This window comes from Diceros bicornis, chromosome 4 (genome assembly GCF_020826845.1).
Source record: "Diceros bicornis minor isolate mBicDic1 chromosome 4, mDicBic1.mat.cur, whole genome shotgun sequence".
Lineage (NCBI taxonomy): Eukaryota > Metazoa > Chordata > Mammalia > Perissodactyla > Rhinocerotidae > Diceros > Diceros bicornis.
The window spans coordinates 20,754,606-20,781,610 of NC_080743.1; the positions used below are offsets into that span (position 1 = coordinate 20,754,606).

At 32.5% G+C, this 27,005-nt stretch overlaps 1 protein-coding gene across 2 annotated transcripts in view; it reads left to right on the top strand.

The window, feature by feature from the left end:
- The window catches only part of PRKACB (protein kinase cAMP-activated catalytic subunit beta), a 124,570-nt gene that overhangs the window by 80,508 nt on the left and 17,057 nt on the right, over nucleotides 1–27,005 (top strand). For both annotated transcript variants that reach the window (XM_058538390.1, XM_058538389.1), the window contains exons 2-8: nucleotides 3,045–3,106; nucleotides 5,245–5,373; nucleotides 11,478–11,576; nucleotides 12,584–12,666; nucleotides 15,544–15,670; nucleotides 16,622–16,717; nucleotides 19,902–20,024. In XM_058538390.1, coding sequence (XP_058394373.1) covers nucleotides 3,045–3,106; nucleotides 5,245–5,373; nucleotides 11,478–11,576; nucleotides 12,584–12,666; nucleotides 15,544–15,670; nucleotides 16,622–16,717; nucleotides 19,902–20,024 — 719 coding nt within the window. The remainder of the gene's footprint in view (nucleotides 1–3,044; nucleotides 3,107–5,244; nucleotides 5,374–11,477; nucleotides 11,577–12,583; nucleotides 12,667–15,543; nucleotides 15,671–16,621; nucleotides 16,718–19,901; nucleotides 20,025–27,005) is intronic.

The window sequence follows — 27,005 nt, forward strand, 5'->3', positions numbered from 1 at the left end:
AATCACTCTTTGGTGCTTTGTAGCTAGGTACCCATGATCACATAGCTAAGAAGTATTAGAACCGATATTCTAACTCAGACGTGCTAAGCTCCAAAACCTGTGGCTGTTTCAGGATGTCACAATGGTTTAAATGGTTAAACATAGATATGGCTTATATACTAGAACACAACAAGAAAACCAAAAAATTGAGAACTTCAAGTATATGCTTTATAGGGAACTCTGGATTGAATATGCTGATGTGTTTGAATTTGGCTCTGTCTCCTACCACTTATTTTATTAATTAGCTACCAACACCTTACGTGGGTGGATAAAAAATTTTAAAATAACCAGAGAAAAGCATTTTGAAAGTTAAATTCACTACTGTCTAAAAATAATAAAATTCAAAGCAAATATGTGTGGTTGTGGATTATCTGTTGTTTTAGAATTATTCATAATCTAGCATGTTGTGAAGTATTTTTTTTTTTTGGTGTATGTATTTATAAGATGTATATTTTGGTTGACTTATATTTTTACAAAGAGTTAAATATGTTCATCTTTGCATCTAAATAGTGCACATATAAACTAGAGATTTCATGTGTAGGTGTGTGTATATATATATATATACATACTTATATGACAAAAAAGTGTTTCAGGAACAGAATTTTCTTCATGGAACTATTTAATGACATTATAAGTAATGCTTATCCTTACTCTAAAAGGGAATCTCTTTATTTGTTGAAATAATTCACAAAATTTAATATCTTTGATTCATACCCATTTCTGATAATTTTCAGATAAGACCTTTATGAGAACTGTTCTTTACTTTCTACAGTGTTGCTTGACAGTAAACTCGGAATATTGATGAGTACAGAGAATATTTCAAAGAATTTCCTGAATATCTTATTAGTGAGTGAAATTAAGTAGCATTTGAAAATTTTCCTCCAGCTCATTCACCAAGTGGGAAAAAGGATATTTTCTTTCAATTTACCATCTTTGGCAGATACTGCCAGTCCTTCCTTTGACCAGTTACTTTTTTCTTAACTCCAGATCCACTTAGCAGGAAGTGACAAGAGAAGCTGAAACAGGATGTTAGGGATGTTTTTTTCTTTCCCTGATTCTCTTTATTGTCTCCAAATTATCTATATGCATTCAGGCATCTGGGGAGTTTATACTGCAACTTGATGTGCAAATTCTAGAAATAGAAGATAACTAAAAATATTTTTCAAAAGAAATCAGAGGTATATTTTGGAAATCACAAGTTGTCTCTTAAAGCCCACAGTTGCAGTTAGCAATAAATTACGTTTTTAATTTATTTCATAGCTGTCACTTCTAAGTCAATGCCGTGTACAGATATGTCTGCTCCATGCAAAAAAAAAAAATCTTGCTTATAAAACCACTCTTCTTCAGTTGTAACTAGTACATTAACTTGTAGAAGTAAGATGACTAGAACTATCCTCAACTCGAAGAAAATATAAGAATTTTACACCTCCAAATCCACCTGGGAGGAACTGGATCATATTTGCATAATTATGTGCAATTATTTGATTCATTGTTTTGGTGTATGAGATTTTCATACAATGGAAAGATTCTAATTTTAAAAATTGTTTCAAATTTTCTAAAATGGGTATTTTGAGAATATTTTACAGCAAATACAAGTGACAGTTTATATAAAAGTAGTAAAATAGTGTCTTCAGAAACGCACACTCTAGTGTTACTGAAAAACTGATGTCTGCTCTTGATGCCTGTCATCACCACTTTGAAATCTCAAAACGTTTAGAATGCCAACAGCCTTTTTGGTTAGTAACAGTGTTTTGCCAAAGGTACTTCACTGGGGATAAAGGAGGAAAAAAATAATGTGTATCTTAAAATGCCTCACTTTAATACTACTACATGATTAGATGATCTTATTAAAGAATTTGTGAGCCCCTCACTTCCACTTTTAATTCTGTCTTTTCATCATCATCATCATCATCACTCTTAATATTTCTGAAATAAATGCCAGTGTTCCCTTCTAAGTTCACTTTGTCTAGTCTTTTACTATTTTAACATTATTTAAATCCTATTTTCTTCTTTATAGATTCAGATATCAGAGAAATATTGGGAACTTTGAGCAAAAAGAAAGACTAAAATAATTACTTCAAATCTAGTCAGGTTTTGCTCTCATACCTAACTATAGGAACAAAAACACATTTTGTTTATGCTATTTAAAGTCTCTGGAATTTTTTTCCTATTATTTGTTTTTAAACACCTGAAGTCTTGTAAACAGAAGTCATTGTTAATAACTTTGTGGAAAGACAATGAAAAAGAGGAATGCTTTTAAATGATTCATCATTTAACAAATCTAAAACTTCAAAACACAGCTCTTTAAAATAATGTGGCTGTTATTGATCACTATATAAACATCTGGTTTTGACTTGCTTTACTTTAGTGTACATTTTAAATTAGGTATTTAGACATTTAGTTTTGCTCCAATTTAGAATGAGATTTTAAGCTCTTTGGGTTTTTTGTTTGTGATGTTTTGTTCTGTTTTGTTTTAAAGTCTTCGTGGATATCCTTTATGTGTTAATCTGCTTTTTTTTCCCCTTTCCTCTCTATGTTTAGTAAAGAGGGTACAAATCTAATAACATAAATCCTTATACCTGAAAACAGCCCTTTATCAAAGTCAATTATTTTTGAAACCCCACAAATCAACAGATTCACATTCTCCAGATGTTTTCAGTTCTTATGTTTAAAGGCTCTGTTAATATCACTGCTGGCTTATTTATATTTAAAAAAATTTTTTTAATATTATTTCCAGGTATGTTTTCAGGAACAATGTTTTTATTATTAGATTTGAAATTATCAAAGTGGTCTTCATATAGAACAGTATTAGAGATTCTCAGAAATGTGAGAAAATGTTTGCTTCTTGTTTAGAGAAACTAAAAAGCTCTCTAGTGTATTATGGTTGTGAATACACGTTTCATGGCAACCACAGTTGACATGTCTGTGTTTTTTAAGCAAGTATATTTATATGTAATATAAATGTTCTTACAAGATAAAATTTGTTTTTTTTAATATATTTTCAGTGAAAGAGTTTCTAGCCAAAGCCAAAGAAGACTTTTTAAAAAAATGGGAAAATCCTGCTCCGGTAAGGAATATTTAAAATTTTCTACAATTTAAAAATCCTGTGTTAAGTAAAATCATGATTCTTGCCTAAGTAATTTACTACTTCAGAAACTTTAATTTTCAAGTAGCATTAATAAATGTAGGCTTAGCATGAGAATTTTGCCATAACATTGTTTTGATTTATTAATAAATAATTTTATGTGTACTTCAGTTGGAGAAGGAACTAATTTTCAGTATAATACCTAATTATAAATTTTGATAGTAATTCCAAGCTACTACAAACTCTTGATGCTAATATTATAGTAATTTTGATTTATGCCTTTGATAGCATATTTATTATTTTTATTAATTACAACAGTAGGGATCCTATTATGCAGTTTCAAGTTCTTAATCACAAATACTTCGCTATTGGCAACATACCAAGTACACAGGGATCCATTCATAAACATTTTGATGGAGTAAGTTCTATATAATTTAAGTACTTTAGATCTTAACTAAGATCTAAAAACTGTGTAAAAAATGAGCCATCTATACTTGCCAAAAAATTTCTTTTTGAAGTTATAAATAATTAATGAACTTAATAGTAGATTAAATTTTGAAAATCTTTTTTTCCTAGCACAGAAATCTTTATCTCAGGTATTTTTTTCACTAAAAATTATTTAATTCTAAATAAATATTATGTTTTATGAAGATGCCATCATTACCAAGATTTAGAGCATGACCTGTAATTTAAAACATAGTCACTCTAGTGATTACAAAAAGTTAGACATCTAACATGAATCATTAAGGGAGGTGAGGAAGGTGGCATATTTGTATAAAAACCCATGACAAGCAAAAAGAGGTATTCTGTTGGCTATTAATAAAGTTTGTTTCCATTATTTAGTTGGCAACTATATTAAACATTCAATCCGTCTATGTTCATAAAACCAAAAATGAAATATTAATCCATAAAATTAAATAAGTCAATTAGAATTATAATGACTTTTTCTTTCTTCATTAATATAGAACCTCATGACAGTTTAGAATTATTGGAACTATGAAATTAAAATATGGTGAAAACGAGTTTCATAAGTAAAAACTTAGAATTCCTTGCTCTCTCTGTATGGTTCAACAAGGAGCTATGATGTGTCTCCAAAGTCAAGGTTTCATTTGCAATAGAGATTAAATCCAACTACAGCAAACTCCAGTAGCTGGCCAGATTCCTCACTTATATAAGAATCATATTGCATTACATTTTTCTCAAGCTAAACACTATACAGCCTGACCCTTGGAAATATTTTTTCCAAGATTTTGGTGAAGATCTTTGTAATGAAAACTTATTAAACAAATGGGTCAGCAATTACTATTTAGCACATAATTTATTCCTAGTAATTTTCGTTTTGTTGTGGCAGCAACAAATTCAATAGATTGATGCCTCCAATTCTTTGCTTCTATATTATAGTCAAACAAAGATGTTTGCTCATAACAAAGCATCTGTTCAAAAAGAAAAAGAGACTGATTATTGTTCTGGGACTCTGACTTTGGTTATCTTTGTGGGAACGAGGAACTCTTCTTACCTTATTGTTATTATTTTAGGTAATACTGGGTTATTATAACATCAGAGAGAGAAAACCATTAGGATCTCTCATGCTGTTATTATCTAGTTCTGTAAGCTCATATAAAGATAGAAATGAAGTAAAACAGTGCTTTCTTCTGAGGTAACTCTAGTGAAGGACTGTGATCCCTCAGCTTATCTATTCATTACAATTATTTGCAAGTGCACTAATACTGAATGGCTTCTATGATTATCTTTGTCAGTGTACTTCTGGTCAGTTTGTAATTATTAAAATATGGAAATAATTTATTAGAAGTTTAATACTAGGAATTCATGTTGGAAGATGACATTTAATATTTCAACAGAGGCTTTTATTTCCTCCCATTACTATTATGCTTTGTTTTGCAATATAATTCTCTTCTCAAATATTAGATCTTTTCTTATTCAAAGGGAAAAATAGAGCCAGTAACCTGGAATCTCAATGGTCTTGTTGTATTGTTTTTAAATGGATAGTTATAAATTAAATTATCTATTTTCATTATATGTCACTAAATCTATTACAGTTATCATAGTCTTATGAGAAATTCTAATTTTAAAATTTATTTTATTTTTTCATGTATATGTAGAATAATGCCGGGCTGGAGGATTTTGAAAGGAAAAAAACCCTTGGAACAGGTTCATTTGGAAGAGTCATGTTGGTGAAACATAAAGCCACTGAACAGTATTATGCCATGAAGATCTTGGATAAGCAGAAGGTCAGTGTATTTGTGGTTATTTGCCTGAAGGGTAAACTTCAGTTTTATCGGCTAGATTATTAAATAGATGCAATAAAATGACTTACCATTGACACCTTCAAATAATTTTATTGTTGCATTTAATTTGCATTCTTATTTATTGTTGACTATATGATACATAGTTAATAGTTTTAGTTTATGGAGGTACATTATTATTTCAATAATTACTTATACATAAAAGGTATGTGTATGTTCACTAACAAAATATTGAATTCAACATATAAAGAATAGGCTTCTCTACTACATTCTGCCTTGTGGAAAAATACAGGAATCAATTCCTTGATTCTTAGATTAAGGTAACAGAAATTGAATGATTTTATTTTATGACATTTAATTGACTGTAGAAGCCCTCTTGTTTAACGTGATTGAGTTTGCTTCATTTAAAATGCAGTTAAAGTAGGGAAAAATTTGAAAACCTACATACTATAAAAAATGTCAAATCGTTATGTTGTACACCTGAAACTAATATAATGTTATATGTCACATATCTCAATAAAAAATTAATTAAAATAAAAAACAAAATTTAAGTATTTATCACATATTAGTGTATCTAATGAATCACAGTGTCTGAATTATTCATGCTTTAAATATTAAGCTTCTGTTTTCCTAGTAATCACTTACAGTTAAGTAAAAGAAAAATGGCAAATCTTGATTTATTATCTTATAGATATTATGTTCCTGAGAATGACATTTTGGCTTACTGGGATATAGATAGGAAAATGTGAAGGAAACAGTACAAAACTAGTAGTCAGGGTTATAGATAATGGCTAGACTAGTGCTGTCCAATAGAAATATAATGTGAACCACATATATAATTTTAAATTTTCTAGTAACCACATTAAAAAAAGTAGAAAGATATAGTTGAAATTAATTTTAATAATAGATTTTATTTAGCCCAATATATCCAAAATATTATTGCAACATGTAATTAATATAAGAATTACTGAGATATTTTACCTTTTTTTCATACCAAGTCTTCAAAATCTGATGTATATTTTACACTTACAGTACTCCCCTCCATTTGGATTAGCCACATTTCAAGTGTTAACCACATGTGGCTAGTGGCTACCATATTGGACAGCATAGCATTAGAATGGTCTGAGGTTGCAGTCCAATGTCTACTTTAAAACAAAAACCAGGGACCAGCCCAGTGGCATAGCAGTTAAGTTCGCGTGTTCTGCTTCGGTGGCCCGGGATTTGCCAGTTCGGATCCTGTGCACGGACCTACTCACTGCTCATCAAGCCGTGCTGAGGCGGTGTCCTATGTAGAAGAGCTACAACTCTACAACTATGATATACAACTGTGTCCTGGGGCTTTGAAGAGAAAAGAAAAAAAAGATTGGCAACAGATGTTAGCACAGGGCTAATCTTCCTTAAAAAAAAAAAAAGTGAGAAATCATTAAAAAAAAAACAAAAACGAAAACTAACCTGTAACACAAAAAGGAGTAATAGCTTAAGTCTCTCTAAAATTAAATACACTCATACACACATTTAAGTGTGCATCTTTGTCTACTACCCTCTTTCATATATCTTTTCTAACCATGCTTCTTGAAAAATAATCGCTCTGTCCACTAACTCCCTTCCTATTAATTCTCCATCCCACAAATTAGCTGCCTCCTTGTTTATCTCCAGCCTCTTGCTAGTCCACTGAAATGGCTCTGCCAAGGGTTACCAATCCAGTGGCCTAATCACCAAGTTCAGTGGACTCTTTTTGCTCCTCCTATGTGACTTTATTGGAGCCTTTGACTGTGCTGACCACTCCCTTGAAACTGTTTTGTTCCTGGACTTCTGGATCCCCATGTTCTTCTGATTATGCTCCTGCTTCTTTGGGTTCTTCCTTTTTATGTGCCTTTTCCTGTTTTGTTTTATTTTTTTCCTTCTGTCTACTCTTTAAAGAATGCCAGTCTCAATCACTGGATAATCCCCTCTTCTCTTTTCATTGTTCTGTACCCTCTCCCTGTGTATGCTTATCCAGCCTTCAACACCCTTGAGCTCTACACTCCTAATTTGTACAATCTGAGCATGAAGCTCTTAGAGATCAACTACTTCCTGCCCTAATTTTCTAGCTGAGGTAATTGGGTCTCAGAGAGGGTAAGTGACTTGTATACTTGTGTTGGTGGCACAACAACGGAATGCTTCAAATTTATATTTTTGATTAAACCTGTCATTAAAATGTTATCATCTCAAAAGCCCCTAATATTTCATGTTATTTTTCTTAAGGAATTAATAGAATGTGTTTTAGTCATAAAATACGAAAGGATTACAAAATATGCCATTTTATGCTGTAAAGTATTTAGGGAAGAAGTTTTAAATTCCTTTTTTGGTAAGACAGTGCCTTGTTAAATAAGTTACTGAGAAGGTTACCTCATGGGTAAGTTATGGCAAAAGAGTATTTCCCGAAGAATAGCTGCCATTTTACGTCATTTCTACTATGGCAGTGTTCTGGATCTATTCATAACTAGAACAATGACTTTAAGACTTTATATTCTGAATTTTCTCAAGTTTATTTGCTTTAATTTGCTAAAGCTAGGTAGTAACACTCCATAATAACCTTCTTTTCTGTTAATAAAGTCACAAATCTTTCAATTAACTCTTTCTGGCTTCTCCTGTCTTAGAGTGTTTGGGGTGAGAGGAAGAAAATCAGTGCAGAAATTAAGGAAATGAGTAGTAATAACAAGGTGTACTGGATGACCTCTTTCATGATTAATCTCCTAAGCAAGTTTTAGACTATTTCACATCTTCCTTATTGAGGTACTGAATGAAAATCAGGGCTGAAGAGGAACAAAAACTGAATTCCATTGAATTTGATTCAATCGTATACATTTGTAGAGCACGTAGTATATGTCAGGTATACTTCTTGGTTAGTGGAGGAAAGGGGAGGTAGAAAGAGAAAGGGTCAGGGTTGGTGCAATTAATAAGACATGTTCTCTATCTGTAAGAATTTTGCTGTCTAGCTGGGGAAACACATATACACTAAGGATTAAATAACTGATAACATCTGCAATTTTTAACCCTTGGGAGACTAAGGAAAGTGAAAAAAAAATTAAAGAAAATCACTTTTCTTTATTCCATACTCTGTGTCAAGCATTGCTAGGCACTTTATATTTGTTGTATCAGTGAATTTTCACAGCAACTTTGTGTGACGTTAATCTCCTTTTAAGCCAATAACCTCTCTACTGAAGTAATTTTTCCAAAGTCAGACAGCTGGTAAGATGAACCAAGAATTGACCCAGGTTTGTCTGATTTCTGTGCCTATATTTCTCGTTAATTTTTCCTTTAAAATGTATTGTTACCCCTAAGATTCTTTGTACCATCACCTGGTTTGATCTCTCATTTTGTCAACTGGGCTTTCACAATAACATCTTAGTTATTTTCCACAACCCCAGACCTTTCACTTTCTACTAATTCACCATCTTTTCTTACCGTATCATATCATTTCACTCACTCACTCAAAAAGCTTCCTGATGTTTATTCAATGATGTCAGAACTCTGCAGCCTACTTTCAAACCCTTCATAATTTTCTTCCAAACTCCACTGTAGTCTTATCTCACACGATTCCCTACATGTCCTCTATTCTCTACTTTTCTGATTGAAACTTGACCCACAGGAGTATATAGTGCTGTGCTGGGTGGTGCAGGGGAGTATATGATGATATATGGCCTGTCTTCCTAATTAATAACTCCTCAAGTGGTTAGCTAAAAAAAAAACAGCTGATATCTAATCATTTATAAGTGCTTTTAAATATATATATTGAAACCAACAGAAATATTAAGAATATAAAAATATATGAATTTTGAAAATAAAATATGGACTACATCTCCAGGGGGACTTGTTAATTTTTCTCTGCCATTTAGGAATACTTCATTACCACATTTTGAGAAGCACTGTCCTAAGCTGTAGCCAAATGGGACTAGCACTCACATTTACCTTGGTATATTTTCCCGCTTCAGCTAATGGTTCTTTATATTAACCCTGACTACACTGTCTCCTCTATCATTTTCTCACCTTTGTTATCTATCCATCTTTAAGACCCAGCTGATTTCTCACCTTTTTAATAGATTATAATGACAGTTGACAGTTTTTTGAGGTTTTACTTTGTGCCAGGCACTATGTAAATCCCTTGACATGCATTGTGCCACACAGTGCATTTTATGGATGAAGAATCTGAGCCTCAGAAAGATTATGTACTGAGCCTAATGTAAATATTTTCTCCTCTAACACTTATGACATTATAACTCTCATTTGGCGATTATTCGTATATTGCTATTCACATATTCATACATCATGCTTCCAAATAGATTTTATACAGCATGAAGGCGGACACTTTCTTGTCTTTATCTTTATTGCACTTATTATTATGCCTTATATGTAGTAGATATACACATTTAAAAGTAAATTAGATTTTAATTAATTAATTTTAAATTAAGTTAATTAAAAATTAACTAAGCATATTTGCTTTGCCACTTCATATATCTTGAATTCATTTCTATTTTTAATTATTATGCCCCCCACACACAAGTGGTTGGCTTAGGGCTGTAATGCAGAAAACCTCTCTGTTGCAGTTTTCATTGCTTATTTCATGAGGTAACACATTGTCTATGCCTTACTAAAAACCTGCTATGTCATAATATGCAAAAGTAAATACTGTGGTACATCCAGACAATGGAGTATTATTCAGCGCTAAAAAGGAATGAGCTACTAAGCTGTGAAAAGACATGGATGAAACTTAAATGCATATTAATAAGTGAAAGAAGCCAATCTGAAAAAGCTACATACTCTGTGATTCCAACTATATGACATTCTGGAAAAGGCGTAGCTGTGGAGACAGTGAAAAGATCAGCGGTTGCCTGGGGTTAGTGGGGAGGGAGGGACGAATAAGTGGAGCACAGAGGGTTTTTAGGGCAATGAAACTACTCTGTGTGATATTACAATGGTGGGTACATGTCATTATACATTTATCCAAACCCATAGAATGTACAACACCAAGAGTAAACCCTAATGTAAACCATGGACTCCAAGTGATAACGATGTGTCAGTGTAGGTTCATTGATTATAACAAATGTACCACTCTGGTGGGGAATGTTGATAATAGGGGAGGCTGTGCATGTGTAGGGACAGGAGGTATATGGGAAGTCTCTGTACCTTCTGCTCAATTCTACTGTGAACCTGAAACTGCTAAAAAATAGTCTATTTTTAAAAAAGTAAACACAAAGCAACAGTAATTCTCCAGCTAATGTTATTTAATTTATAGTGATAGGTATGGACTAATTGGTTCTGTAACTAGTTAGAATGTGGACAGTAGTGATCCAGCCATTTCATGTTACAGAAGAAAAAGTGAAATCCTGAGAGTTGAAAGGTCACCTTTTCTTAAATTAAAAATAAAATCACATGTGGGTTAGAATCACAATCTTGATGAAGTCAAGATAAGTTGCTTTCCCCTGCTATGTACTTCATTGAGTAGACAATCCAGAGGAAGCTTGGTTAATCATAAATGACCTATTTGTTATAAAGACAGTTGTTTTTTGCCAATATTTTGTGTATTCTCTTTTGTGGCTATGCAAGTTGAATTTTTAGGATTTGTTCTTATATTTATTCAGGTATTATGAAATGAACAGATTGTTCATTTTTATCCACTGTTTTTCAATTATTGGCTTTTCTTTAATCTTTTATTTCCTTTTTTATCTTCTGAAGATTTAAAATCAATATCTACTTATTGCAGTGATTTGTGCCAGCTCCTTTAGTGGACTATAAGTTATTAGGAGCTAAGTATTTTCACATATTAATTTTAAAGTAATTTATTATGAGTCTATTTCTTCTTAGCTCTTGCTTCTTGACTGAAAATTATAGTTCACCTTCTTAAGACCAAGTTTTAAATCCTCTGTTAGGTTTTTCATTTGAATCTGATAAGCCTAGTTGGTAGTTACTATTATCATCCTTATCTAACTCTAGCAATTTTGCTTATCCAAGTTCAATATTATGTGAAAAACATTTTATTTTTTCTTTTAAAATTATAGTAACTTTTAAGTTTTGTTCAAATACCTTAAATATATTTCCTTTAATTACAGGTTGTTAAACTGAAGCAAATAGAGCATACTTTGAATGAGAAAAGAATATTACAGGCAGTGAATTTTCCTTTTCTTGTTCGACTGGAGTATTCTTTTAAGGTAAATTTTACTAATATCCAAATAAAATCTTTTCAACCTTATATATTTTTTAAAATACGAAGCTATAAGAGTATTCTAAACCAGATGATAAACCTGGAGAATATGAATAAATAAAAAAAGTAATACATTTAGATTTTGTGTAATTAAATCCCATTGTACTTATAAACTGAGGTAACATTTGAAAAGGTTTTGTTCTCCCTGGGGAAATTGTTAAAGGTAATGTGTAATTTTTCATGAGATAGTACTATAAATTCAAATATTTCACTTTGTCAAAATCCATAATGATGTCTTATTAAGCAGTTCTTATACTCATGCACTTGAATACACCCGCATACCTTTTTCTTCTCTTGAACTTTTTTTGCCACAATCTCACCATCTTCTTTTACTCAGTAATTTGTGCTCTAGTCTTTTCATTTATATGAGGCAGAACAGTCTTTGGCCCTCTGCTCAAGTGTCTCATACAGTTGCAGAAGATTTATTCTTTACATTGGCAGCTTTTCAGCTCTTTGAAGTAATACTTGGCATCTCTCTGCAATATTGACTTATATGAAATATTTTAACCTTTGTTTTTAAATCAAATTAAGACCTGTGTATTTAGGATGATGTTAAAAATCGTTAATCTCTCTGACCTAATTTAGTACATAAAATGTAAATATTCTAACTTCATATTTTTTTTTAACTTTTTTATTCCTTTGCATACACTGCAGCATTGTCATTGCTGCAGTGTTTAATTGTTCAAGAGTTAAGTGTTCCCTGCAGAGCAGGAATAGCAAAAATCCCAGACTAATCTGTGGCAAGAATACTAGGAGAAAAAATATAAGTTTCCCAATGTAGAAAAGTTAGAGCATTTTCCATTTATTCTCTATTTCCCAATGTTAGTGATCTGTCAGATGGATTTTTGTATTTGTCTTTTTCTAATTGAATATGGTATTATCTTAAAATATTTTCTTGAGAAATAATCTAGGTTTCATAATTTTTATTTATTTATGCCTTTTATTTGTTCATAGGATAATTCTAATTTATACATGGTTATGGAATATGTCCCTGGGGGTGAAATGTTTTCACATCTAAGAAGAATTGGAAGGTTCAGGTAACCAATACTTTACCCTCTTCACATCTTTATATGCTGTGTATTTGTTTTAATCCAAATTTTCAAATTTTTGTCAGTGCTTAAAATTTACTTCCCTTAATTTAGTAATATTTTAGCTATACAAAGAATTACATAGAAACATTAATGAGGCCACACCATACTGAGTTTTAAAAATCAAAGTACCGTGATGCCAACGTAAATATTCTACCATCGGTAGGTATTGTGAGGGTCCATAATTTGAAGACTTTCCAGATAATATAAAAATTAATTAAATTTAAACATATTAGTATTTATTGAACAAATATTAATAATACAACTCTGAGCACCGACTTCTCCGGCCATGCTGAGGCCGCGTCCCACATACAGCAACTAGCAGGATGTGCAGCTATAACATACAACTATCTACTGGGGCTTTGGGGAGAAAAAGGGAAAAAAAAAAGGAGGAGGATTGGCAATAGACGTTAGCTCAGGGCTGGTCTTCCTCAGCAAAAAGAGGAATATTGACATGGATGTCAGCTCAGAGCTGATCTTGCTCACAAAAAAAAAAAAGTTTGCACCTTATCATTAGGTTATTACTAATAAGGTCACACAGGTATTGAAATAGGTTATAGATTCTGTTAGCATTAACTGTGTGTAATAGTTTGTAAGCTACTACTATTCATTAATAATCATTAGTAGAATGAAGCTGAAACCAAGAGCAGGTCCAGCTTCATTCAGCACATTCTATATTGGCATAATTAAAAGGTAAGTCAGAGTTCAAATAGGACTGATGATGGTAATTCGATTCATAAAAAGATGATAATAGATTATCGTGAGATCATATTCAGTAATTGGCCAACATTGGAGTTATTTTAGTTACCTGAGGCCTAAGCCAAAATTCATTTATTGACCTAATATGTATAGGGTACCTAATATGTGTCAGGCACTGTACTAATGCAAAGTAACTTCTGTTTATCTTTAATGATTTTCTTTCACCTCCTATTGTCCTCTTTCCTACCACCCCTTATCCAAGCATGCCCAGAATCCTCATATTGCCCTATGATAATTCAAAGTTTTACACTATATTACTACACCTAAACCTGTCTTCAAAAAGTATTTTGTCCATTTTCTATAATTACTAACTTCGTTCCTTTGCAACTCCCCACACTCTATTTCTTTTGACGTGGTACTAGGAGGAAAGCGAGTTGATTGAAATAATTCAGAGACACTGTCTTTTCTAACCTTTCACACATACTACATGTACACTTGAAACGTTGCTAACTCCCATCTTAGAAACTTTGAGACAGCAAGAATACTATTATTTGTCAAGTATGGCTTTAATCAAAATGAGTGGAGTCATTATGATTCTCTACTTAAACACCAACTGTCTAGACTTAAAGCTGCTGCAGCATTAAATCTTCCTGTAGAGTATTTTGCTTTCACCTTTCAACAGTTTGATCATAAATCATAGATGTTTGTGTTTCTCCAATCAAACACCAGAGTGTGGAAATCAATATAAAATGTTGAGTGCATCTTATGTTTATGATGATAAATTTGTATTTATTTATATTTATATGTATTATGATAAATTTCTATTTATTTATAAGATGCTAAGTGCATCTTATATGTACAGATGCATGGAGAAAATAGGAGGAGACCTCCCAGGTCAAACATTTCCAAGGTTAGGGATAAATGTTTCGATGACCAGGATGATTCTTTCAATCTTCCCTTACAATGTTCCTCTCATTCCTTGTCATACAATATATGGTATAGATTTTACAGCATTCAGATGGGGCTGAAACTGTAAGGGTATTATAAAATATTGCCACCAGAAAGTATTTTTCTTTACGTATTCCTTCATTCAACAAATATTTGCTGAACATCTGCTGTGTATCAGACTAGGACCTAGGAAATATAGTGACAAGCAAAAGGAGCAGCAGATATAATCTTTTTTGGAATTTCTATTTCTGGTGCTACCAGATCAAACTCACGCCAACCATCTTGAGGGAAATTCTATTCATAGTTAATGTTGTTCATCGAGGACACAGATCTGAAAGTCATTGCAATTTATCAGGCAGATTAGCAGAATTCAGTGTATACAATAGAAGATGAAATAGAAACTCAAATTAGAAAATCATAACATTCTTTGGAGCAATACTCAGAATATGGCATCAGAATTACACTGATCTATTGATTGATCTAATCTGTGCGTGCAAGAACTGTGCATGTTTACACAGATGTATAGATTATATCTATGTTCATGTGTCTGTGTAAACATGCATAGTAGAAGATTTGGAAATTCAGACACCAGAGTTGTATCTCTGGTTTCTGGATGGGATTATGGCCATTCTTTATTCTTCATCAATATTTTATGATACTTTTTCTGTAATGAGCGTATATCATTTTTGTAATAGGAACAGCCTGGGTAAAATGGCATTAATTTGCAGATTAATGCAGTTAAAGAGCTTTTGTGTAGTGAAATTCTTTAAGCATTTGAAGTTTGTGAGAAAGGTAGATGGAGTCTATCAACAGTAACAATGGCCCAAGAGACAATCTACCTGGCACATTTGCTTTTCAGTCATTCTTGAGATCAGACATAATTATAAAAACATCAGTATTTTCTAATATGGGCAATAATAATTTAAAATAAAATGACTATTTTAGAGTTATGTTTTTCTTCACCATATGCTGCCCCCTAAGCATATCAAAACATTATTTGAAGACAATTTAGAAATTTAGTAAATATTTGGAAACTAACAAGATTCTTTACATATGTTTAAAAGAAAAATATTTTTTGCTCCCCAAATACCTCTACCTCATATTAAATTTTTTGTATAATCTACTAATTCCTATGTGTTAACCCATTTTACAGAAAATCAATGTTTTGTTTCTTTGTAGTGAACCCCACGCGCGGTTCTATGCAGCTCAGATAGTGCTAACATTTGAGTACCTCCATTCACTAGACCTCATCTACAGAGATCTAAAACCTGAAAATCTCCTAATTGACCACCAAGGTTATATCCAGGTATGACTTGAACACATTATATATAATATATTTGAGAAAATACTAAGTAAGAATTTGTATGAGTATTTAACCCCAACTACCAATATTGGATTTTTTTCTTTGAGGGAGACAGTTACTTCTTGGTAATAGTTTCAGTTGAGCTTGTAGTTCTGCCACTATTACAGAGAACCAAAAATCTCATCAAAGGTAGAACCTGTTTATATCTCCCATAATCTGTAGTTGTGAGCTGAACACAGGCTCCTATATAAAGAAATATATATAATAGCTAAATCTATGAGCTCTCATTTAGTGCCAAGCATTATTCTAAGTGTTTTACATTTATCATCTCTTTTAATCCTGATAACTTTATGAAGTGTAAGTACTGTTGTTACCCTCGTTTTAAGGCTAATAAAACTAAGACACAGCAAGGTCACACAGGCAGTAAATGGTAAGAGTCAGAATTTGAATCCAGACAGTCTGTACCCAGAGTCCTTGCTCCTTAACATTACAGTGCAGCTGCCAAAGGAGCCCTGGCTACCAATACTGGACTGGTGGCGGTGTTTTCTTTCCATTTCCACTATTAATAGAGTAAGAGCATCCTTCTTACACAGCTATCAATAGATTCTCCTGTTGATGCTTCTGCACTTCTGATGATGTAATTAATGGCAGAGGACATGCTGGACTTAAGGAACACTTGTAGCATAGCTTCATTTTTATTAAAACTATTCATTTTTACCTTTTTTTGTTATTGTTCATTTGTTTCTTTGTTTGAGTCAGGGAAAGGTTCACCAGCATGGTTGTTTTAACCTTCATTCACTAAATAATGGCTTTCATGGATTAGTCTCAGTTACATTGACTTAATTTTTTTCATAGTTTTAATTTTAACTCTGATTTTTAGTTTTCAACTTTAGTACGATAAATACATTTATTGTGAAATAATAGATGTTCACAAGTATTTTTTTTCTTTTATAGGTCACAGACTTTGGGTTTGCCAAAAGAGTTAAAGGCAGAACTTGGACATTATGTGGCACTCCAGAATATTTGGCTCCAGAAATAATCCTCAGCAAGGTATGTTTATGATGTCATTATGTAGGAAGTAGAAATATAAGGCATGCATCATTGAAGACTTTTATAAAAATAGTTTATTGATCTAATTTTATATTTTTATTTCATCTAAATTGTGAATTTAAATCTATTTGTGCATTTTTACTAAAAGAATTATTATTTAGACTCTACCACTAATCCCATAACTTCTGGCAATTTTAACTCTGGATCTAAGAGAAATAGTGTGAATAAATCTGACCTCTAGATCTATGTTTTTTGTTTCTTTCAGTTTTATTGAGAAATAATTGACTTACATCACTGTATAAGTTTAAGGTGTACAGCATGATGGCTTAATTTACATATATTGTGAAATGATTACCACACTAGGTTTAGTTAACATCCCTCATCTCATATAGAGACAAAAAAAAAGAAAAGAAAAAAAAAGATCCATGTTTTGAAGGCAGAAGCATAGCCTTTTCATAATTATTCCCAATAACTGGAGGGTAGGGAAGCCTTACTCTGGGATATGCTGAGAGGCAAATCTAAAGGTGTTATGTACTAGTTGTCAATTCTTCCTTTGTTTTAACTTTACCACTTAAATGAAAGAAATGTAGTGATTTTTTTAAATTTTAGTTTAAAAATAGGAATATGACAGCAATTGAGTGGTTTTAGTTTCATTGAAGACAGTTCTACTTTTCCAAACAGTGAAAATGTAGTGAGAGAAATTTGTAATCCTAGCTACAAGGATGGTTTCACTTCTGTTTTCCTTTGCACTGCCATCCCTTGGTGGAGAAAGCTAGAAAGCAGAACTGACAATAACTGGGCGCAAAGGGGAGCAAGGAAAGAGAAAGGAGGACACGTGCCTCAGTATTTACAAACTGGATAACTATCCCCATAGCAGTGTTAGAATAAAATGAAAGATTTCTTTCAGCTTTCCTCTCATAATTTAAATCATCTATAACTTTTTAGTCTTTTACAGTGTAAATATCATTGCTGTTAACACATTTCTTCTTCTGTAAGTACACTTAGCAAATAATCTAATGACAGAATAAGCACCAAAACTTTAAAAAATGTATATATATTGTAAAAGTAATAGATGTTCATTGTATAAAATTTGGAAAAATGTAGAAAAATATAAAGAAATAATCCAAAACACCTACAATCTCACTACCTAGAGGCAGCCTTTTTTTAACATTTAAATATAATTTTTATGCATGTTATCATAGTTGAGATATAGTGAATTTTACCATTTTTGTATTCAGCTTTTTTCACTTGAATAATAATAAGCATGCGAACATCATTGTAATGGCTTATTTGCAAAATAAAGTATTTTGCTATTCTTCTATTGTTGAATATTCAGATTGTTTTTTTTTTTTTTTGCTGTTATAAATAACTGTGATAAACATCTTTGTATAGTAAGCTTTTTCTGCATTTCAGGTAATTTTTTTAGGATAGATTCCCAGAAGTGGAATTACTGGGTCAAAGGATATGAACGTTTTTTTAAGGCTCTCCATACATATTCCCAAAGTGCTTTCCAAAAAGATTGTAACATTTTACACTCCTACTGGCAGTTGGCAGTGTAGGAGAGTACCTGTTTCATTATACTCTCCAGCATTGGGTATTCTTATTTTAAAAATCATTACTACTTGAATAGACAATAAATGATATCTCATTAAGTCTCATGTCTTTGATTATTAGATTATTTTTTTAATGTCTAATAGTCATTTGGTATTTCATTGTATGTTTGTAGGAATTATTAGTTCATGTCCTTTGCCTATTTATCTATTGTAATTTAGTTTTTCTTATTGATTTGTTTTAATTGTCTGTACCTAGGATATTAAATGTATCTGGCATATCTATTATAAACATTAGCACACAATCTGAAACATAGAAACCAAAGTTTAGTAAAAGGATCTGGTTCAACATTACATGCTTTCGTTATAGTAAAAATATTGTAATGAATGACATTACTAATGAGTTGAATTAAAAGAACTAAAGCAAAGTTGATGCCCATTTCTATTAGCACAAAGTGCTATTCCTATTATACTAGTCTCTTCCTTTTAAAAAACAGACAGAAGCAGGAAAAAAAGAAAATTTCTGTATTATAGTATTATATTTTAGCTAGCAATTTGAAAATAGTTTGCAAAGCTAAAAGTTTGACAGAAGGTTGGAATGTGGGGAGTAGTGAAGGTAATTAGAGGATACATTTGAGGGCAGACCAAAAGATCTGGCAAAAATTCAGCTTGCTTCTCTCCGTGACCAAGTTGGGTATTGATTTTTTCTATAATCTTTTGTGCCAATTGACACATTATAGGTGAAAACAAACTTTATCTAAACATGCTAATATTTTATTCTTATTTATTTTCTTATGAATACTTCTAAATCTTAATTTGAGTAGCTTAATGTGAAAAAAAAACAATTAAAAATAACCTTAAAATTGTACATTTGGTTTGCCATGTGCCTTTTATACACATTATTTCCTTTCATTTGATAAAGTCCTCACAAATCCCCATGAATTAGTTATCTTTCCTGTATACCTTTTAGACATGAGAAGCAAAACAGTAGATTGCTAAAGTATACTTCAATATTTATACTGTTATACAATATGTATACTTCAAATATTCAGTATTTACATTTTTTAGGTTCCAAATTAAACTTTTAGCTTTCATAAGATCCTGTGAAGTGGATAGGATTATCCCTAGTATATTCACCCTCCTAACACCAGCGATATAGAGTATTTTGTTGTCAACTCCACTATTTACTATGAAGTCCAATATCTAGTATTTTGTTTCAAAACTTTTGACCTTTCTAACTATGCTCTAGAAAACTTGATTCATAAGATTATGGACCTAGAATGGATTTTAAGAGGTAATTTGGTCCAACTCCCTTCCTATTATTGAGCAACAACTAGATTATCCTGATTAAATAGAGGATATTTTATTGTCTATAATATTCTTAATGATTTTAGGAAGAAGATTTAATAATATTTCCTAATATTCTACTCCAATATCTGGAAATTCTCCCCTTTGTCTAATTCAAATCTGACCTGATACGTTTTGTTCATTTTTTATTCTATCCTGAATAGCTGCTTAGTAACTGCTTTTTAAAAAATTTCGTATGCTTGAAGATCATTTTCAAATCATCTGTGACTTCATTCTCTTCTGAGTCCATTAAGTAGTAATTGACATTCGGTGTTGGTTTATCTTAGGGTTACAATAAGGCAGTGGATTGGTGGGCATTAGGAGTGTTAATCTATGAAATGGCAGCTGGCTACCCCCCATTCTTTGCAGACCAACCAATTCAAATTTATGAAAAGATTGTTTCTGGAAAGGTAAGTAATACATTTTATTATTCCTCTATTATTCCTTATTTCTATAATGAATTTTAAGCTTTGTACATTGAAACCATTTGATGTCATCAGAATGGTACCCTAAATTGAGAAAAATACAGAAATATCTATAGTTACTGCCCTTGTATCTAGCATTCATTTAAGAGAACAGCATAAATATTAAATCATTAAGTCTCTTAAGAGAAAAGGGCAGTTTTGCAAACAAATTAGCAAAATAGTAAAGCAATTTTCTTTTTTTATCTCTTACAAAACACAGGATCATAGCCCTCAATCTCAGTATTCCTTCAAATAAATAAAAATTGTTAGTTATTTTATGTGGATATATTCTTTGAGAGAAGTTTTAGGAGCTGTTTTTATGTGCCCTTGCTTTTTCAGGAGAGACTTCTTGTTTGAATTATGTCAAACGCCACAAAATTGGAAGTAAATATAAAATAGATAAGTCCTTTTTAAGATGGAAATTCGTAGAAATGATGTAAACAATTGTTCATATTGATTGTGATTATAATTGCCATTGATCTTTAGCAAATATGGAAATAACATTAATTTTTCTCTGACGTGAACAGATTTACGATAAATCACAGTACTTTACATTTTGTAATTACTCCATAAACCTTCCTTCTTTTGCATTTATAATCCCTAATTTTGTTTCCAAAAGTATTTTGTTTGAAGTCAACCGTTCATTCTTCCTTCAGTCATATCTCAAATCTTTTTTAAAAATACTACAGTCAAATTTAATAGAGATGAGTCTAATTCTTCCCACTGTGTAGCAAAGAAAGAGTAGACTTTTGAAAATTTCAAGGAGGCCCTCTGTGCATTTTTGATAGAGTTTATAGGAAGGGATATTTTCCCTTTCTCCTATTCCTATGTGTTGTACGCTCTGTTAGTGTCTTTTTTTTTTTTTTTTTTTTTTACAGCTCCATTTAGAATATGGCCAGAAAATAGAGCATCAGTCTTTTTTTTTTTTTTTTTTTTATTTTCACCCCAAAGCCCCCAGTAGATAGTTGTATGTCATAGCTGCACATCCTTCTAGTTGCTGTACGTGGGACACGGCCTCAGCATGGCTGGAGAAGCGGTGCGTCGGTGCGCGCCCAGGATCCGAACCGGGGCTGTCAGCACCGGAGCGCGCGCGCTTAACCGCTAAGCCACGGGGCCGGCCTAGAGCATCAGTCTTGATATGACATTACCCTGAGGTGTGATGTACCTGACTTTTTTGTATTTTGTGACCTTTGACAGGGATTAGCCTAATCAACCTAAAGAATCTGGAAGGAGATAAAGGAAAAATCTTTCTTTATATTTCATCCATGTTCATGCTCTACATTTTGTGTGAAAGCTGACCCTCAGCATCCATGAACTTAATATTTATAATGTCAGCTATTCAGAAGGTACCCTAAAGGTCCGTAATATAGTAATTTATCATTTTTAGCAACGCCCAAATTTAAATCATGAGTGCTGCATAGCTGAGCTGTAGGAACAAGACACCATTAGAATGAGTCTATTTAGCCACCTAGAATCCACATCGCAATACGGTATTGTTCCATATCTGCTAGTACATATGCAGTCTACAGGGATCACAAGATTTTCAGTTACATTTTACTGCATTTTATGGGGAAAGTTTTATGTTATGGCAGTATTCACAAATTAGGGGACTAACTAAAGAATATATATATGTCAAAGGTGAAAAATAAATACCTCTTACAGATAACTAAGCCAGGTGTTGAAAGATTTACACTAAGGTAATACAGAAAGGCAGAATGAAATTTTTAAGTCATTAGGTATTGCTGCTGCCCCCATTACATTGGTAGATCTCTAGGCTTTAGGTTTCTTATCATTGTAATCGTTTTAACGTAGCAGATATTAAAGTCACAGTAAAAGAACTTTTGAGATGAGCAAAACAAAACATCAAGAAAATTAATAGACAAGACAGTGGTTCATTTTTAAGAATTTGAGGGGCCGGCCCGGTGGCGCAAGCGATTAAGTGCGCGTGCTCCACTGCGGCGGCCCCGGGGTTCGCCGGTTCAGATCCCGGGCGCGCACCGACGCACTGCTTGACAAGCCATGCTGTGGCGGCATCCTGTATAAAGTGGGGGAAGAAGGGCACAGATGTTAGCCCAGGGCCAGTCTTCCTCAGCAAAAAGAGGAGAATTGGCAGATGTTACCACAGGGCTGATCTTCCTCACCAAAAAAAAAAAAGAATTTGAGAAGTGATTATATAAAATCTCAAGAGAGAATGAGAATGGAAGGTCATATGAAGAATGATGAGAGAACTAAAATGCTTTAAAATCACTGAATGGGAGAAGCACATAGTTCCCCCTTACCTGCAGTTGCACTTTCTGCGGTTTCTGTTACTGTAGTCAACCACGGTCAGGAAACAGATGATCTTTCTTCTGACATCCTGTCAGAAGATCAGTAGTAGCCTAACACTACGCCACAATGCCTACATCACTCACCTCACTCCATCTCATCATGTAGGCATTGTGTCGTCTCACATATCACAAGAAGAGGGAGTGCAGTACAGTAAGATATTTTGAGAGAGAGACCACGTTCACATAACTTTTATTACAATATATTGTTATAAGTGTTCTATTTTATTATTGGTATTATACTTAATCTCTTTCTGTGCCCAATTTATAAGTTAAACTTTATCATAGTTATGTATGTATAGGAAAAAACATAGTATATTTAGGATTCAGTACCATCCATAATTTCAGACATCCAATGGGGGTCTTCAAATGTATCCCTTGTGGATGAGGGGGGACTACAGTATTTTACTAATACAAAGACTAAGAATGCAGAAATTCTAGTAATAATTTCAAATAATTTAATTACAAGTAGTTACAAAGTACCTAAATCTTTACTTAATTTCATAAAAGGAATCAAATTTCTGACAAGCATGCTGTCATAACTAAATTTCATTTGCTTAGAAAAATTGCTTTGGTTAAAATGAATGTATCTTTATCTGTATGAATTGGCCTTCGTTTGCCAGTCATTCTACATTGTATAAAATTTTTTTCAGCTGTTTATGAAACATTTTTATTTCATATTAAGCTTTAACATTTAGATCCAATATTAGCTTAAAATTTAAATCTTCATATATTCTAAAATCTTCACAGTTTAAATCCTAGTTACTTTAGAAAAGTACACATAAAATTTTATCATATTATGATATCTGCTTTTTTTCATTTATATGGAAATATGATAAAGTGTTTGAGGTACTATTTTTTTTAACTAAATGTGCCAGATTATCTCTTTCCATGTTGGATATAAAGTTATTTTCATCCCTTGTTCCGTTTACTCATTTAAAGTGTAACTCATGAAAGCGGAACATTGCTGTTAAGTGATCTCTAGGATCTGTGTTATGTGAACATAAATCATATTCACCTTTTCTTAATAAAACCATCTGTTTCAACACTCACATTCAAACTAGAATGTCTCTGTTCACATTATAAAAATATTATTATCGCTCTCATCCGTAGCAAAAGCCAAATTGGAGACTGACTAGTTTTTAAATTTTTTTAGTTGTTCAAATCATTAGAAGTCCAATTTTGGTCTTAGAGATGCTATGTTTCTATTTAAAATTTTTAATGGTTTTAATGATACAATATATCATTTAAAAGTATGCTTTTCATTCAGAATTGTTTTTTCTCATTTTTTTAAAAGCATGTTATTATTTTATGCAACAACATTTATATTGATTATATTTTCCATCCTGAGATCATGTTGTAAAGATTATAGGTATCAGTGACTTATCAAAGTTAAAATAAAATATTTGACGAAGTTACTAATTCACTAAAGTACGTATATTTGAACATTAGATTGTTAAGTACTTTCTCTATTACAGTATTTTAACTCAAGCTGGTAATTTCAAATGCACAGATAGATGATCAATCAGCTTGTTAGATTCTCTCCTACACATATTTTGCCTTTTACAAAACAGAGGAGGTGGTATTTAAATGTCAAATTATTCATGCAGTATTAAGGTTCAGGTTTAGAAATGCATAGTTGACAGAAAAGTCTTATAATTCCTGCATTAACTATGCCTCATCCTAGCAATACATATGCTGAGTTTCTTTATATAGTCTTTAAATTTCATACCTCAGTGCCATATACTCTAAGACAAGAATCGCTTATGGTTTCCACAGCAACTCTATCTGGCTGCATTACTCTTGGGAATATAAAAGTTAATATTGTGTTCAAAAATGATACTTGCAAATAAGGCAGTCAAGTAACAGCTGTTGTGGAAATCATAACTGTAGAGTCCTTATTTAATTTAAAAAAGTCTTAGCTTCATTATATATAAAGTAAATATTATTCCACTTTTAATGAGCACCAAAACTGTGCACTGAGACACTATACAAAATATAAAGTTGTAAACATACATATACATAGAATGATCAAAGAGTCTATTACTTTTTTCCTGAAGGGAAATTCACATTCACATGAAGGGTAATTGATTAGCATCCAGATGGATGTTCCCCTCTGTGTCCAGAGTCCCCAAGACCATTCCCAGGTTAGGTGATTCACTAGGAAGACTGACAGAGTTCAGCAGATACTCAAGGAACAAATACCTTACGCTGTAACATGTACCTTCATGGTAAGGTACCTTACAAGGAAGGATGTAAAGCAAAATCAGCAAAGGGAGAAGGCACATGAGGCCATGTCCAGAGGAAACCGGGCACAAGCTTCCAAGAGTCCTCCCAGTAGAGTCACAGGGGATGTATTTAATTCCTCCAGCAACAAACCGTGACGACATGGGTGCTATGTTGTTCATCAGGGAAGCTCATTAGAGACTCATGCCCAAGGATTTTATTGGGATCACATATGTACCCTCTACCCAGCACGTACCAAAATCCCAGACTCCCAGAACAAAAGTAGATGTTTAGCATAAACCATATTGTTTGTACAAACAGTTCAGGTACAGTGAGCCACTCATATCATTTAGGGAAAGTTTCATATCAGTGTGAGGAACTGTTACCATTTCAGTTCCCAGATACCAGTCAAGGGCCAAACTTGCTAGCAGGGTAGCAGTCTTCCTTAAGGGTAGCAGTCTCAGGCCTGCTGCATCATCTCTCTTCTGCATATGTTCTCTTTCCTAAATAACATACACATATGCAGATATACCACTACACTTTTTCTAAAATGCCATTGTTACTCCTTTTGGGAAAATTAAAATGCCATTTTCTGTTTAGCTATAGCTATAGTTAAAGAGACTTAGAGTACTCAGTAGTCATTTTCATAAAATACAAAAGCAGTTTTACCATTTGCATAAAACCCATGGCTGTTTTTTAACACCTTGCTGTGATCATTTAAAATTCTTCTTAATCTCTGCTTTGAGACAGTCCTTACTCTAGGGATCCTATGGGCAAATGACTGCAACTTGTTTTGCAGGGGAGGGAATGAAGATGGGGTGGGTAATAGCCCTCTGCAACCATCTGGATTTGTTATAGCTACCTCTGTTTCTACATAGGTAAGAGAACAGATCAGAGAGCCCACAGTCATGGTACTAATATTTATAAGTATTTTTTTTTAATGTCCTAGATCTTTCTTTTTATATGTAGGATCTAGGTTGATTACAATTTTCCTAGGTCCTATGAGGCAGTGTGGAGCTTGGCACCATATCTATAGAAAGCCTAATATATGAAAAGTTGTTATGCCTTTTGAAAAATTAACTAATGTATATGTTCATTTTTGCTAGATAAATTTTTTACTGGGATTATAGATTTCTTAGAACTGTACCTAATTTAGAGACATAATTTCTTAAAATTTATTCTAACATGCTGTGGACAGAAATTAACAGATTATTGTTTGTTGGCTGTGTGCAAATTCTTTTGAGTCATTTAAGCTCAGTAAATATTATCCCAATGCATAAGAAATGATGTTATTCGTTAAATGATCTTTTCCCCTGTCAATTAGAGAAGAACAGCAGTAAAAATTTTTCCTTCTTCAAAGATCAGCTTTGTAGTTTCTGTGATTAAGCTGAGTGTAGACAAATTTGATTTTGGTCTTATTTTATTTCTAAAATTAAAAAAAAAACTCAGAAAACCAGTTAGTGAATTTAAATCACCTAGTATGGATACCATAACAACATGAACAGATTTGCTTATTAGATGTAACTTCCTCTTAAATTTTTAGAAAATAGTCATTCCTAAAACCAAAATGTACAAGACTTTATAATTGGACTGAAAGCAGAACAAATATTCTGTTGAGTTTGCTCAATTCAGAGTGAATTTCATAGTTGGTTTAACATATTATATAATTTGACAAAGTTGTTTTAGATAGCTATATCCACAATGCTGTCCTTATAAAACACGGTTATAGTTGTCCATTTTCTCCCTTGCTCTATCAAATTTAAGTACCGTAAGAAAATAAGAAAGTGTTTGTTCTATAACTTAACAGGTGGAGCATGATACAAGAAGAAAGGAGGAACTTCTTGCACTCTCCAAATGACTTTTCTAGCACAAACTGTCCTTGGGTAGTCTGGAAACATAATAATAGATATTGCTAACTTCCAAGTTCCTTCTTGGATTCAGAAATTCAGCTTCAGATCATCAAAATATTACTCTAATGGAAAGGTTGAAAAAATAAAAATGGTATTGAATTAATGCCTACAAGATACCAGGCATGATGCAAGGCAGTTTCATAAAAATTACCTGATTTCTTTACACACCTGCCGGATGACATATGCTCTCATCATTTTATAAATGAGGTAACTGAGACTCAGAAAGGTAAAAAGCATGGAGTATTATGTAACTGCAGTTGGAATTGGAACCCAGGTATTCTTTCTACTTAAAGAAATAGCTTGGTAGAATTTTTGAGATGGCAAGAATGTTCGATTTTATTTAGTTTAATTCCTTTATCCCTTATGTAGGTAAATCAAGACTCAGAATTGCCCAAAAATAAAAAACAGTTTGTGGCAAAGCAAGAAATAGAATCTAGTTCAGTGGTTCATTTATTATTCCTTCACTT